The sequence below is a fragment of the Cucumis melo genome, chromosome 4 (genome assembly GCF_025177605.1).
Source record: "Cucumis melo cultivar AY chromosome 4, USDA_Cmelo_AY_1.0, whole genome shotgun sequence".
Lineage (NCBI taxonomy): Eukaryota > Viridiplantae > Streptophyta > Magnoliopsida > Cucurbitales > Cucurbitaceae > Cucumis > Cucumis melo.
The window spans coordinates 33,274,001-33,289,038 of NC_066860.1; the positions used below are offsets into that span (position 1 = coordinate 33,274,001).

General features: G+C 33.5%; 3 protein-coding genes across 3 annotated transcripts; 2 read left to right on the top strand and 1 right to left on the bottom strand.

Annotated features, from left to right (window-relative positions):
* The first annotated feature begins 1,103 nt into the window (after positions 1-1,103).
* LOC103486491 (cell division control protein 48 homolog E) lies at positions 1,104-6,275 on the top strand. The gene is made up of 9 exons (XM_008444472.3): positions 1,104-1,350; positions 1,446-1,611; positions 2,947-3,175; positions 3,503-4,269; positions 4,424-4,645; positions 4,767-4,838; positions 4,930-5,211; positions 5,375-5,734; positions 5,863-6,275. Exons 1-9 carry the CDS (start codon positions 1,322-1,324, stop codon positions 6,148-6,150), a joined length of 2,415 nt encoding a protein of 804 aa, XP_008442694.1. The 5' UTR covers positions 1,104-1,321; the 3' UTR covers positions 6,151-6,275.
* Positions 6,276-10,026: 3,751 nt separating this feature from the next.
* LOC103487131 (small polypeptide DEVIL 16) lies at positions 10,027-10,488 on the bottom strand. The gene has a single exon (XM_008445353.3). The coding sequence runs from the start codon at positions 10,261-10,263 to the stop codon at positions 10,027-10,029; it is 237 nt and encodes a 78-aa protein (XP_008443575.1). The 5' UTR covers positions 10,264-10,488.
* A 1,992-nt stretch (positions 10,489-12,480) lies between these two features.
* LOC103486489 (pentatricopeptide repeat-containing protein At2g32630) lies at positions 12,481-15,018 on the top strand. The gene has a single exon (XM_008444469.3). It carries the CDS (start codon positions 12,660-12,662, stop codon positions 14,436-14,438), a length of 1,779 nt encoding a protein of 592 aa, XP_008442691.2. The 5' UTR covers positions 12,481-12,659; the 3' UTR covers positions 14,439-15,018.
* Positions 15,019-15,038: the final 20 nt, after the last annotated feature.

Here is a 15,038-nt window from a genome sequence, read left to right on the forward strand (position 1 = left end):
GGTTTGCCAAAAAAAAAAATAAAAATGAAATGTTTCATTTTAACACCTTTGAAATTTGAAAATGTTTCATTTTAATTCTTGAGGAAAAGTTTTGATTGATTTTTGTTGCTTAGGCGAACATATAGGTATTAGTGCAAAATTCATAATATAAGTTTAGGTAAATATTTTGGCTTATTTTTTTATATTTGAAAATTCTTTTTTATATATCTTTATCACTTATGAATTGAATTGCAAAAGTTTACAATTTTTTTTTTCAATATAATTAAGAACTCGATGAATTTTGCTTATGGATAGATGGATATTTTGTAATTAGTTAAAAAAATATAACTAATTTTTTTATAATATAGTCATCGATTACCATTTATGGGTATCAAAAAGGTTATTATCAATCAATAGCTAAGAAAAAGGTATTTGTATTCTTTTTTTCTTTTCAATATCTAACTGTTAGTTTTCCCTGATTTTTCCTTTTCAAATCTGTCTAAGATCTTAACTTTGTCACCTCTTTTTGGGTGATAGAGATCTTAACTAATTAAGCATATGTAGTTTAGTAATTCTAATAACTAAGTAGATAAATCCAAAAATAAATTTGTCACTAAATAGAATTGAGACTATATGCCTATTTATTTCAAATTCAAGAGCCTTTAATCTTAATAAAGGCAATAGGTGTTTTTATCCAATATAATAATTGACCACATAATTGATATGCTTGCACGATTTGCCTTAAGCTTCCATTCATTTACTATTTTATTGGTATTGATAATTCAAATAAAACATATGTAAAAAGATTAATATATATATATATATATATATATATATATATATATATATATATATATACTGAATGTACAAATTAAAAAAATGTGAATTGCGTTAGTTTTTTTTTTTCTTTTTTTACTTTTAGAATTCATTATACTATTTTTATTTTTTTAAAAAACTATGTTAATAAAATTTACTTTTAATTTGTAAGGTCATAGGTTGAATTGTATATATATATTTTTTAACCTAATTAAGATGGGTTAAGTAAAAGGGTGTGAAAAGATTATCATGTGTATTATTTAGTTTAAAATTACGTGGAAAACATTATTCAAATTAGTTGGGGATAGAAAAAGAAAACGTTTTAATAACCAAAATAAAGAAAAAAGAAAAAAAGAAAAACCTTTCTTTTCGAACAAGAAAAAAAGGGCGAAATCTCTCTTCTTCTTCGTCAGGTACAAATATCGCAAATTGTGTGAGGATTTTCCCCAAATATCGCTAAGTTCGACGGAAAATTTCTCTCCTTTTTGATTCTCTTTGCTTCTCCCCTCCACTTCTGCTGCTGATTATGGCCAATCAACCTGAATCCTCTGACTCGTAAGCCTCTTTTTCTTTCTTGTTCCATTTCCAGATCCGCATTTTCCAATCTTACTCTTTTTTCCATTTCTCTTTTGATTTTTGTGTTTCTCCAGCAAGGGTACCAAGAGGGACTTTAGCACCGCCATTTTGGAGCGGAAGAAGGCCCCTAATCGTCTTGTCGTCGATGAAGCTATCAACGATGATAACTCTGTTGTCGCTCTTCATCCTGATACCATGGAGAAGCTTCAGCTCTTCCGTGGTGATACGATCCTCATTAAGGTCTGCATTCTTCTGATTAATTGGAATTTTTTCTTCCGCTACCACTTGTATAACCCTTATGGATTTACAAATTTCTGTTTGATTCTTTGAGGTTTTAAGTTTGTGAAATACCTTGGGATCCGGATATACCATTTTCGTCCCCGATGGGGAATTTTATTTTAGTTTCGTTTGGGCTTTTGGGTTTCTGTTTGATATTCGTTTTAGGTAGTGAAATGTTTTATATACATAACTGTTCTTGGTCTTTTCCTCCATTTTACTGCTAATCGTTGTGAATACGAGTCTTGATTCTTAACCTATTTCAACTCAATCAATTGTTTGTGGGTTCTCCGCGGGGTCCTCCATCTGATACACTATCAAATAGGTTATGAAAGTTGGGATATCAGCTCTACGATATTGGAATTTGGATGTTTTGCACTAGAACAAAGATGGTAATTTGTAAGTGGGCCATACTAATCTTTCCTTATAGTTGCAGGTATCTATGAGACGTAAAATAAGTTGAGGAATGGTGGCAATGTAAATATATAGGAAACGTTAAGGAAGTTTTGAAAGAATTGTGGGGAATTTCGAAGATGTGGCCCAGTATTATTTTATTTTATTTTATTTGCTTTTTAGCCATTTCTTGGCTTTTAGAATTGTAATGAAAATATATTGTATTTTAACTGTTCTACGTTTTCTGTGATTTAGGATTGTACCTGCATTATAAAGCTATTATCGGTGTTAAATGCTTTTAAGATTTTTACTCCTTTGATTTAGCACATACTAGATACATGAAAAATGTGACAGTACGATTAAGGATTAACAAAAGGAACAGACTTGTGACTTGATGTATCCTAGAACGTGTTAATCAACCATATCAGAACCACCTAAGAAACCTGTTTCTGATGGTTACGTGTCTGATATGTGTTGAACTTGAATAACTATCTTACATTTGTTAGCACAATAGAGTGTGTTAAATCTGATTGTACAAAGTGAATATGGGTACGACAATCAATTTAAGGTGGTAACCTAGTGAGAGAACAGAATCTATTAGGCCAGGGTTCTATCTTTTCATATTGGCTTGCATGTCTTTGGTTGGGATGAAAAGTTACAAGCGATGTTAAGTCAATCCTATGATATTGTATTGGAACCTTCTGAACTAAAAAATACACCTTATTCTTATTGCTTATCTTTCTATTCAACTTACTGCAATTTTCGTAATAGATTCTAAAATAATTACATGTTGAAGCTTATCATTGGTTTTTTCCCCCCTTTTCAATTTTAATGGGAGGGACCTGTGATTATTATTTCTCAGTTATACTAATTTGTATATATTTCTACATTCTATTTTGGATTCAGGGTAAAAAGAGGAAGGACACAATATGCATTGCTCTTGCTGATGATACATGTGATGAGCCTAAAATAAGGATGAACAAGGTCGTGAGGAGCAATCTTAGGGTTAGGCTTGGTGATGTTGTCTCTGTGCACCAATGTGCTGATGTTAAGTATGGGAAGCGTGTACACATTCTTCCTGTGGATGATACTATTGAAGGAGTTACTGGAAATCTTTTTGATGCTTATTTGAAACGTAAGTTTCCTATCTTCAACTTCCTTCATAAACTATACCCATGCGGTTTCATATGTTTGACATCCTATCTCTTTTCTCTTCTCTCCCATTCTAATAAGAATTTTCAACCCACTCGTGGGCTTCAAGCATTTCATTGATCTTATAATAATATCTATTATTGGCATATGCATGCATGATCTTGGCTTGGGCTTTCTGATTTCAATCTGTTCTTCAGTTCTCTAAGATGCATATTTGTAATACCCACTAATTGCATGTCTGCGTTTTTATCTAACTTTACGATGTTGTAATATGCCATTTCAAGACTCTCCAATTGTCTTCTATTTGCAGCCTATTTCTTGGAGGCATATCGTCCTTTGAGGAAGGGTGATCTCTTCCTTGTGAGGGGGGGAATGAGGAGTGTAGAGTTCAAGGTTATTGAGACAGATCCAGCTGAATACTGTGTGGTAGCCCCAGACACTGAGATCTTTTGTGATGGAGAGCCTGTGAAAAGGGAGGATGAGGATAGATTAGATGAAGTTGGTTATGATGACGTTGGTGGTGTTAGGAAACAAATGGCTCAGATTCGTGAATTGGTTGAACTGCCACTGAGGCATCCGCAGCTGTTTAAATCAATTGGTGTGAAGCCTCCTAAGGGAATTTTGCTGTATGGACCCCCTGGGTCTGGGAAGACTTTGATTGCACGTGCTGTTGCAAATGAAACTGGTGCATTTTTCTTCTGTATCAATGGACCAGAGATCATGTCAAAGTTGGCTGGTGAAAGTGAAAGCAACCTCAGAAAAGCTTTTGAGGAAGCGGAGAAAAATGCACCGTCCATAATTTTTATCGATGAAATTGATTCAATTGCTCCCAAGCGTGAGAAGACCAATGGGGAAGTTGAGCGAAGGATTGTCTCACAACTACTGACCCTCATGGATGGACTGAAGTCTCGTGCTCATGTCATTGTGATTGGGGCTACAAATCGACCCAACAGCATTGATCCAGCTCTGAGAAGATTTGGAAGATTTGATAGGGAAATAGACATTGGTGTTCCTGATGAAGTTGGGCGTCTGGAAGTTCTACGAATTCATACCAAAAACATGAAACTCGCTGAAGAAGTTAGTTCCCCTATAATTTCTTTCTTTCTTTCTTTCTTTCTTTTCTTCTTTCTTCTTCTTCTTCCTTTTCTTCTCTCTCCTCTGTTCGTTTGATCTTTTTATTTTTTAGTGATAACTAAGAGCTCATAAAATTCTGTGGAACTATATAATTCAGGTTGATTTGGAGAGGATTGCTAAAGATACGCATGGGTATGTTGGTGCTGATCTGGCAGCTCTCTGTACTGAGGCTGCTCTTCAATGTATCAGAGAGAAGATGGATGTAATTGATTTGGAAGATGACTCTATAGATGCTGAGATACTCAATTCAATGGCAGTTACAAATGAGCATTTCCAGACAGCTCTTGGAACCAGCAACCCGTCAGCTCTTCGTGAAACAGTAAGTAGTTTGTACTATTCATGTTCAAACGACTGCCAGTGCTCCCGATGTCTTAGCATTTCACCCACCTTTCAGATCATCTGTTCGGATGTATCCTAAGGGCTTGAGTTTTGTTGAACAGGTTGTTGAAGTACCAAATGTTTCATGGGAGGATATTGGAGGTCTTGAGAATGTGAAGAGAGAGCTCCAAGAGGTTAATTATTATTATTATTTTCCAATCACTCTTCAGAACCTCTTCTTTTTTCAATGAGATAATCTTTGTTCATTTTTTGAATTTTATGCAGACGGTTCAATATCCAGTTGAACATCCTGAGAAGTTTGAGAAATTTGGGATGTCGCCCTCAAAAGGAGTTCTTTTCTATGGCCCTCCTGGATGTGGAAAGACTCTTCTGGCAAAGGCTATTGCAAATGAATGTCAAGCAAACTTTATTAGCGTCAAGGGCCCAGAGTTGCTCACGATGTGGTTTGGAGAGAGTGAGGCCAATGTTCGTGAAATCTTTGACAAGGCCCGGCAGTCTGCTCCTTGTGTCTTGTTCTTTGACGAACTTGACTCAATTGCTACACAAGTGCGTTACCATGTTTATGGATGAAGATCTTTTCATTTTTCCTTTTAGTATTTGACAGAAGGAATAATGATGGATTAAAGTAAACCGTGTATATGAAAATATTAGCTTAGTTTCCTTTGGCGGGTTCTTAAGACCTTTTTTTTCTCATTGTCAATACTTGCAGAGAGGTAGTAGCGTTGGGGATGCTGGAGGTGCTGCTGATCGTGTACTGAACCAACTTCTTACGGAAATGGATGGAATGTCTGCAAAGAAAACTGTTTTCATCATTGGTGCCACCAACAGACCAGACATTATAGATCCTGCTCTTTTACGACCTGGACGTCTGGATCAGTTGATTTATATTCCTCTTCCTGACCAAGAATCTCGACTTCAGATTTTCAAGGCTTGCTTGAGGAAATCTCCAATCTCAAAAGATGTGGAACTCAGAGCCCTTGCCAAGTACACTCAAGGCTTCAGTGGTGCTGATATTACAGAAATTTGTCAGCGTGCCTGCAAATATGCAATTAGAGAAAACATTGAGAAGGTTTTTCTCTTACTTTCGAATGAACTTTCTTTTCTTTTCTTTTCTTTTATGCGTGCAGTCCAACCCCTCCCCCACCCCCACCGCAAAAGCCAGCTGTAGTGATCATCATTATCAATGCTTTTTTGCAGGACATTGAGAAGGAGAGAAGGAAAAGCGAGAACCCCGAGGCAATGGAGGAGGATGCTGATGATGAAGTGGCCGAGATCAGGGCCGCTCACTTTGAGGAATCTATGAAGTATGCCCGAAGGAGTGTCAGTGATGCTGACATCCGCAAATACCAGGCATTTGCGCAAACACTTCAGCAGTCAAGAGGGTTTGGAGCCGAGTTCAGGTTCGAGCAGAACTCAGCACCAGCTGCATCCGACCCATTTGCAACTTCTGCTGGTGGGGCTGATGAAGATGATCTCTATAACTAGTATGGCATTTAGATTCCAACCCCATTTATGCTTTAGACTTGGTAGTATGATATAACTTCATATGGATCGCTTTTTTATTGGACAGAATCCAGTTTTTATTTGAATGTGATTATCATTTACAATCATTCTTGACACACAAAAGGAGTTTCTTTTCACCTAAGCTGCTTATAATAATAATATAACATCTTTGTTGGGTTCATTATAACACCTCACATGAACAGGTTCTTCTGGAAACCATAAAACCATAATACAGTCTTTATTATTGGAAGGGCTGCCATATAGGGTCGATGGTTAGAAGGGTGAGACTGGAAATTAACATGAACTGAAGGGGACTCTAAGAAAGAACACATATGAACAGGTTTTAAATGTATGGGAGAGTTTTAGAGTCGTCGTAGTCAAGCCGACCAATTTGAAAATTGAGCATAGAAGATTGAATTATTAAATTTGTTGATGTTTGTGCCCGAAACATAGCATAAGACTTGACAGCAAAATGTGGTTCCTCATTTCCCAAAATTTTCTGGGTAAATGGATTACTTAATCTTGGCTACAAGTTTCATAATTTGTAGTTGTGAGATGGATTTGGGAAATTAATTTTCTATACTTATATTTAGTACGTAAATTAATTCGGTTCGGACTCCGAGTTTAATAATAATAAACAATTTCATTTCTTCCTAAAATTGATGAACTAAAATTTTTGAGATGATTTTATTCCTTAACATTACATTGGAATTTGTTTTTAAAATACCCATAATAATACCCAAAATTTTACTGAATATATATAAATATAAATTAACTATAAATATTCACTTTTTAAGAAAGCCAAACGGGACAGTATAATTATTATAATAACGATCGTTATATTGTTTTATAAGTATTATATTTAAATGAATATTATAAATTTCAAGTTTTTTTTTTTTTTTTTGTTTAATATCCTGCATAATGAATATGTTCCGATTGAACATTCAAGCTTAACTTGTATAAATACATAATGTGATAGGTAATTATTCCCTTATACTAAGAAACTTGAATACTTTAAAATTCAAATTGTCTCAATGTAATTAATGATATAAAAAATTAGTAAGAAATGTAATAATTTAATTAAAAAATTTCAATTATAATTACTTAAATAACCATCATATATACCTTGGTCCAGTATCAGTAAAAACATAAATAAATAAATAAAAAGTCAAAGAAATCGTAGTCAATATCCAAAAAAAATTATTTTAAGATTTAAATGTTGTAAAAGGAAGGGATTGTTTGATGATATTAGTGAAGATGGGATGCAAAGTTATGAATGGAGGGAGATAAGAAGAGAGGGGGGAAAATGTCCGACTTTTTATGCGAAAGCACACGTGCATGGGCACTAGGAAAGGTCATGCTTGGTTCGTACGTATAACAACATTGTCACCAGTTGTAGCTCTGATCTTCAATTATATAAAAATCCTTTTTTTAGCCCTTTTTCTTCATTTTTAATTTCATTTTTCAACGTTTGCAGATTGCACGTGTTCATCTTACAATTGGGTCCCTCCTCCTACCTCTTTTATTCACACCACAACATTACATACACTATCCCCCCCATTCTTTTTTTCAATTTTCCCCCCTAAATTTTTCCTTATTTACTTCTAAAGAACCTCATATTTAATTTTGGGTTTTGTGTTTGGTCAGACAAAGTTTTAATACAGCCAAATTCAAAATGTATTTGTGATGCATATGTCTCTCTCTCTCTCTCAAAATCTGTCTCCTACTCTCTCTTCATTTTCCTTCTTCCTCCAACATTATTTCAACCTACATAGTGTCCAATTTGTCTATGTGTCTGCATACTGATGGATATTGTTAATTAATAACAATGAGTTGAGGGTATCAGAAAATTTCTTGAAAGTAAAATAAAAAGAAAAAGGAGTAAAGATCAAAAGAGGAAGCTTTTAGCTATAAAGGAGGGGGTTTAAGGAAAAAAAGAAAAGTGGTGGAGAATTGGAATGGGACCCAAGAAAGATATTGAAATTTACAATATAATGAAAAGGAAAAGAGTTGAATATGAAGTGTGTGGTGGTGGATATGTGTTTTTATTTAGAATGCCACACGAGAGGGGTGAAAAAAGCTTTGCACCCAAAACACCGTACGCACTACTCCCATCTCTTTCACCCCTTCAACGATTCTTGCTGTCGGCGACCTTCCGAAAACTCTCATCTTCAAATAATATCTTTTCAAATTTTTTTACAATGGTATGATATAGAGTTTTGATAAATCGACCGTTGAAAAAGAGTATGTTATCTCTCATTCACAAGGTTGTGAGCTCAAGTAATATAAAAGTAAAATAAGAGTTAGCCTATGATTTGTTTTCAGTTTTAGTTTACTATTAGAGAAGTGTGATATTTTTCTCAAAAATTGTCTCTTTTAGTTTCGAGTTTGCGGTAACATATTTTATATAACCTCACCAATAAAATATAATGTCCTTATTTTTGTATTTAGCATTCTACGAATAACGTTTGTGTTCTAAGTAGCATCTTGAACAAGTGAGCATACTTATTTATTCTGACAAGTAGTGGAGAGTTGTTTAGTCGTAATGTCGAAGAAGTTAATAAATCAGTGAATTAAATTTGTTTAATCGTGCGTATCTCAAACTTCTTATTCTGAACAAGAACTTCTATTTTGCTCTTTGAACAACTGAACTTACTCTAAAAATCAACTTTAGTACTTAAGTTTTCTTTTTTCATATTAATATCAATCAATTTAATTTATAGAAAGAAGAGTACAGAAAGAGAGTTGGGGATGGGACATGGTGGCTGATGGGTTTGAGGGAACAAAAGTGTTTTGCCATCGTCATATATACTTCACAATATATACACATTTCAAATCAAATCAATCAATTTGCATTTATTTATAAGTGCCCTAAACTATTGTTATTGTCCTATATGTTTTTCAATTATAATTACAACTTTGCTCTTGGTTTATTGTTAATGATATAATTGTTTGAGAGAAATGGTTAGGTATGTCGGACAAATCCATGACTGTTATTTTATTGTTTTATCAATAACAAAGAAAAAAAAAAAAGATACATCTTAATGTGCTCTTCATATCTCTACTACACCAAAACAAAATACTTTTTCGATACATATTTAGTATAGTTGATGATAAAAATATCTTGACGTAGCTATTTTGAAAGATAGAAATTGTGAGAGGATATGAGCAAGAGGAAAAACCAACCAATTAAAAAGAGCTTGACAAAGAAGATTGAACAAAATGAAAGTAGAAAAAAGATCAGAGAGATGAGACTATGGGAAGAAACCATAAAGAGAAGAGAGAGTTAAGGAGATTAAATAAAGTCGAGAATGACTATTATTTTCAAAAGTTCGATGTTTAAATTCTCACATGATTCGTCGTAATAAAAAAAAAAACACTGCAAACAAAGTAACAAAGAAGAGACCAATTAATGTATCTGCAAACAAAACATAAAGAGCCAATTTTTGGATTAAGAAAATGGCATCCCAAATGAAAAGGCCAAAAAAGAGAGAATGAAGGATAATTAAAGTAGAAAAATATTATATAAAGCTATAATTGGATTTTTTTTCTTTTTGAAAAAAAAAAAAGGACACCCAAAAAAGAACCCAGTTGAGAAATCAAAACTAAACCCCAAATAAGAACATACCCACAAATCAATCAACAACAATATAAATAAATAAATAAATCTATCACAACTATTATTTATATTACTAAAATAAAATATCATACACATTATTCCAACAAAGGACAAAATATATATAAACACTATATATAAATATATATATATATATATATATATATCATATGATCTTACACAGTACTCACTCTATAAATGAAGTTAAAAAAATATATAATAATAAGAAAAAGTTTCTCTAATTAAGACTCTCCTCTGTCTCTCCAACAAACAAGCATAGCAATGCACCTTCTAAGAATATAAAATTTAGTCCTTTGTTTCTTCACCAAATTGTTACACTTTTCTCCAAAAGACTTGCACTCACCTGCATTATCATCTTCAAACCCATTATTCTTTTTGTTATTTTCACCATTTTCCCCATTTCTTCCATTACTACTACTGTTCAACCTTCTGCAATACCTGCTGCTTTCTTTCATCATCTCTTCTTCTTCTTCTTCTAAAAAGAAAAAATCAACCTTTTTTTTTCCCTTCTGTGGGTCGTCACCTTCAATTTGCCAAAAACACCTAAAAATATGGCCTTGATTTTGGGTGTGGAACTACGTGAAAACGACTGCGTTTTAAGCTGATGGGAGATGGATTTTGTGGGGTGAAAATGAGTTTGGGTTTTAAGGGTTTTAAGAGTGGAATTTATAGAAAGAGGAGAAGAGAGAAACTTTGAAAGGGGAAAAATAAAATTTAGTGTGGGAATGAGTTGGAAAAATATAAGGCAAAAATAGTATAGAATATTGAGCCAAAGTGGTTTCTAATTTCCATTTTTTCTTTTAATAAATAAACAATATTTACAAAGCTTCTAGCTGGAAGCTCAGCTCCCCAATGGCCCCACTCCCTCTCCTAGGGTTCTTATTTTCAATGCCTTTCCTTTCTTTTCTTTTTCCCTTCATCAATCATTAAACATTGGTGTCCTTGTGAGTAATTTTCAAATCACTTTCCAATTTGCAGCAAAGCAATTAATTCTTTTGCCTATCAAAACATCATTCAGACAACCCTTTGAACAAGAAATGGAGTTAAAATTTAGAGGAAATATCGCACCAAAAAATTTAATAAGACATACAACTAAAATTGATATCTTTTCTTAACTGTGGATTGTCTCAAATTCCTCTTGAGACTAAACAAAAACAGTATTTAACTCTTACTACTCAACCTAATACCCTCCAAAAAAAATTTAGTCAAACCGAAAATAACTAAATAGATAAGATGTGTTTTAACTATTTATCTCTCTTTCTAGGAGTAGAAAGTTGGATGGTTTTCGCTATTACATATATTGAGTTGTAAAAAGCACGATGATGAAGTTAAAAAGAAAAAAATTTCTATCAAACATCCCTTGAAAAATTCATTTGTGACCCATCAAAATATAACTAAAAATTAGGAAATATTTAATTCACGGTCTTTCGACTTCATTAATCAGGAGACCAATTATTACATCCATATCTATTATTTAAATTAACAAAACAATTTAAAAATTTCAAAGTTTAAAGTTTTAAAGTATATATATGAAATATTTATTATTAAGAAGGATATATACACACACAATATTTTGATAATATTCAGGTATAATTGTGAAAATGTGTGCATATATATATATATATATATATAACCTAAAATTGGTAAATACATACAACGTTATAATAAAACTAAAAAAAGTGAGAAAATATTTAATTGGTACACGCTTTTCGAGAAACAATAATTGTATCCACACGTGCGCTTGTGTTCAATTTGATTGGTCTTTAATTTCCACCCTGCCATCAAATTCCCATCCTCTTTCGGTCAAAATAATAAATTCCCCATACCCATTTTCCCTTTAAATAACATTCTCAACAAATATTTCATTTCACTTTTGCTGCCCTAAATTATTTTATCTTACTGTCCATTTAAACTATGAATTAATATAAATTTTATTCATGTCTAACTCTCTCCCTCTTTGTTACATTTATTTAGACTTATTTATAAGTTCATTTGAGAACTGTCAATGCATTTACTTTTTAATTGTAAACTTACATTTAAATCAATTTCATGTAAAACACATGATTTGAGTCAATTAAATTGTTGATACAATTATAAGCTTTACATTAGATTTTTTGAAATTAGAAAAATGAAGAAGAATGTAAATTAATACACTTACAAAAGTCGGTTTAAATCAATACAATTGTTAATTTATGAGTTTAACATGATAGAACCCTTAAGTCTATAAAATATAATTTGAAGTCAAAATAACTCCTAAACTTTTTCCAAAAAAATTGAATAAGTTAGAAATCTAGTAATTAGATACGTTTTAGTGTTGATAGATTGTACAAACCTACCGATATAAGAACCTAATTAATATCATATAATTCAATTAGAATGAACTCATGCCATGAATTTCGAAGATATACATTATCCCAAATCCATATATTTAAAAAAAAAAACAAAACAAAAAACTATTTGATACTTAAAAAGAATAATTCAATTTAAAATTTAAGGCTTTCGCTAAAATTTAAGATTTTATCATAAACTACGAAAAGATAAAAAAATTTATAATTATTTTTGTCAAAATATTCTATTTTCGATAATTTCTCTTTTATTATTGTTTTAAAAGAAAGGAAAGAAATTAATAAATAGTGTTCAAGTAGTAAATCAATCTTAAATTTTAGGTTAGTGGATCGGCCGGCGGTTGTCACAAATGTACCCGCCGAAACTTGGGTCTTCAACTAGATTGGCTCTGTTTGATGAACAAGAGAGAGTTTCCGTTAGATTCACTTCAAATTTTTGTACTAAATTTCATTATAGAAGATCTTCATAACAAAAACCACAAAGTCGGTTGAAACCCATCTCCTATCCCATGTCGAATCAGGCGATAGCCACGAACATTGCGAAGCTAATTCTGAAATCTGGCCTTCAACCCTTCAAAACGACCCCATCGCTGCTTTCAAAACTTGATTCGCGGGTAACACAATCGATTTTATCTGATCCAAATGTTCCTACTAAGTCCTGTTTGAGGTTCTTCAACTTTCTCCGACGCAACCCATCTTGTAAACCCGATCTTCCGGCACATTTAATCCTCGTCTGTAGGTTGTATCGAGCTCGCAAGTTCGCGGAAATGAAAAATGTGTTGAAATTCATCGTTAATGGTGGAAATCTTTGGAGCAATGTTGAGCGGATCGTTTCTTCGATTGGAGGTGAGTTTAATGAGCCGAAATTTGTTGAAAATTTTTGTGATATGTTGTTTAGAGTATACATGGATAAAAGAATGTTTGATTCGTCTTTGGAGGTTTTTGATTATGCGAGAAAGAACGGGTTTGAGATTGAGGAGAGATCATGTTTTGAGTTTTTACTTGCTTTGAAGAGATCTGGTAATATGGAATTATGTGTAGAATTCTTGCGCCAAATAGTCGATTCGGGCATAGAAATACGTGTTTCTTCGTGGACGGCTGTGGTTGATGGGCTGTGTAAGAAAGGGGAGGTTGTAAGGGCTAAAGCTTTGGTGGATGAACTTGTCTGTAAAGGATTTAAGCCCAATGTTATCACATATAATACTCTTTTAAATGGTTATATTGAAATTAAGGATGAGGGAGGTGTTAATGAGATTCTTAGTTTGATGGAGAAGGATGTTGTGGATTATAATGTAGCAACATATACAATGTTGATTGAATGGTATTCAAGAATTTCGAAAATTGAGGAATCAGAGAAGCTGTTTGATGAAATGCTAAAGAAAGGAATAGAGCCTGATGTGTATGTTTACACCTCCCTTATCAATTGGAATTGTAAATTTGGGAACATGAAGAGGGCCTTTGTTCTGTTTGATGAAATGACTGAGAGAAGGCTTGTTCCAAATGCATTCACTTATGGTGCCCTTGTAAATGGTGCCTGCAAGGCAGGGCAGATGGAGGCAGCTGAGATGATGGTAAATGACATGCAAAGCAAAGGGGTTGATGTAAATCAAGTGATATTCAATACATTGATAGATGGGTACTGCAAAAAAGGAATGATTGACGAAGCTCTAAGGCTGCAGAATATCATGCAGCAAAAAGGATTTGAGATTGATGTGTTTACTTGTAACATAATTGCCAGTGGTTTTTGTAGATTGGATCGGCGAGAGGAAGCAAGGAGACTATTGCTTACAATGGAAGAAAGAGGAGTGGCTCCAGATGTAGTGAGCTTCAGTATTTTGATTGACATTTACGGCAAAGAAGAAAATTTTGCAGAAGCAAAAAGGCTGTTGAAGGAGATGGAGAAGAAGGGGGAGGTACCTAGTGTTGTTACGTACAATACTTTTATTCAAAGATATTGCAAGAAGGGAAAGATGGAGGAGGCATACAAACTGATAGATGAGATGAAAGAAAGGGGGTTAATGCCAGACACATATACATATACATCACTTATGAATTGGGAATGTGCTAGTGGGAATGTGGATAGAGCGCTTGAACTATTCAATGAAATGCCACAACGAGGACTAAATCGAAATGAAGTAACTTACACGGTAATGATCTCTGGGTTGTCCAAGGCTGGTAGAGCTGATGAAGCTTTTAAATTATACGATGAAATGAACACACAAGGCATTATACCTGATGATAGAATATTTTCTTCCTTGATCGCCAGCCTTCATGAGGCAGGATTTTAGTTTCGGTGTCATCAACTGCATTGAAACTTGACCAGACTGGGTGTAACGAGCTACAACTTTTTAAAGTTTGAATGTCTTTGAACTAAGAATTGCTGACGAAAAGTTGTGATGCTATTTTAAGAGAGTGCAAAAACTTCAAGGATAGCGGGTAGGAAGTTTAATAAAGCCCATAATGCATTATATTTGCCTCTTCAAGGATCCAATATGGCGATTTCTCTTGAGAAGACTGGCGTTTATGAGCTATTCAAATGCAATGAGACAATCCCAAGACGTTCAAAGACGCCCTACAGAAAACCGAGGTGGGGGCGCTATACCCATTTCATCTATAGTGTGTAGGGGTGGGCGAAAGAAACCATTCATTCAAACAAGACCACCCTACTACCAAAACGACTCGAATTGATGAACAAAACAAGATCATTTTGTTCCATTTTTAGTACAATTATGAATGAAAAGTGATGTCAATTTTTTAATACCATCAGCTAGGGAAAACGTCAACATGGGAACGCTGTATTATTCTGCTGTAAAACTGTAATAATGGAAAACGGTCTCCAATGATGATAGACAAATCCATTTGTTTCCATATCTGATATCAAGAAGAAA

Coding starts and splice junctions, on each gene's coding strand:
- LOC103486491 (XM_008444472.3), top strand. CDS start 1,322: ATGGCCAATCAACCTGAATCCTCTGACTC. Junction 4,646..4,766: donor CGTCAGCTCTTCGTGAAACA/GTAAGTAGTTTG, acceptor TTTGTTGAACAG/GTTGTTGAAGTACCAAATGT. Junction 5,212..5,374: donor TTGACTCAATTGCTACACAA/GTGCGTTACCAT, acceptor CAATACTTGCAG/AGAGGTAGTAGCGTTGGGGA.
- LOC103487131 (XM_008445353.3), bottom strand. CDS start 10,263: ATGATGAAAGAAAGCAGCAGGTATTGCAGAAGGTTGAACAGTAGTAGT.
- LOC103486489 (XM_008444469.3), top strand. CDS start 12,660: ATGTCGAATCAGGCGATAGCCACGAACATTGCGAAGCTAATTCTGAAA.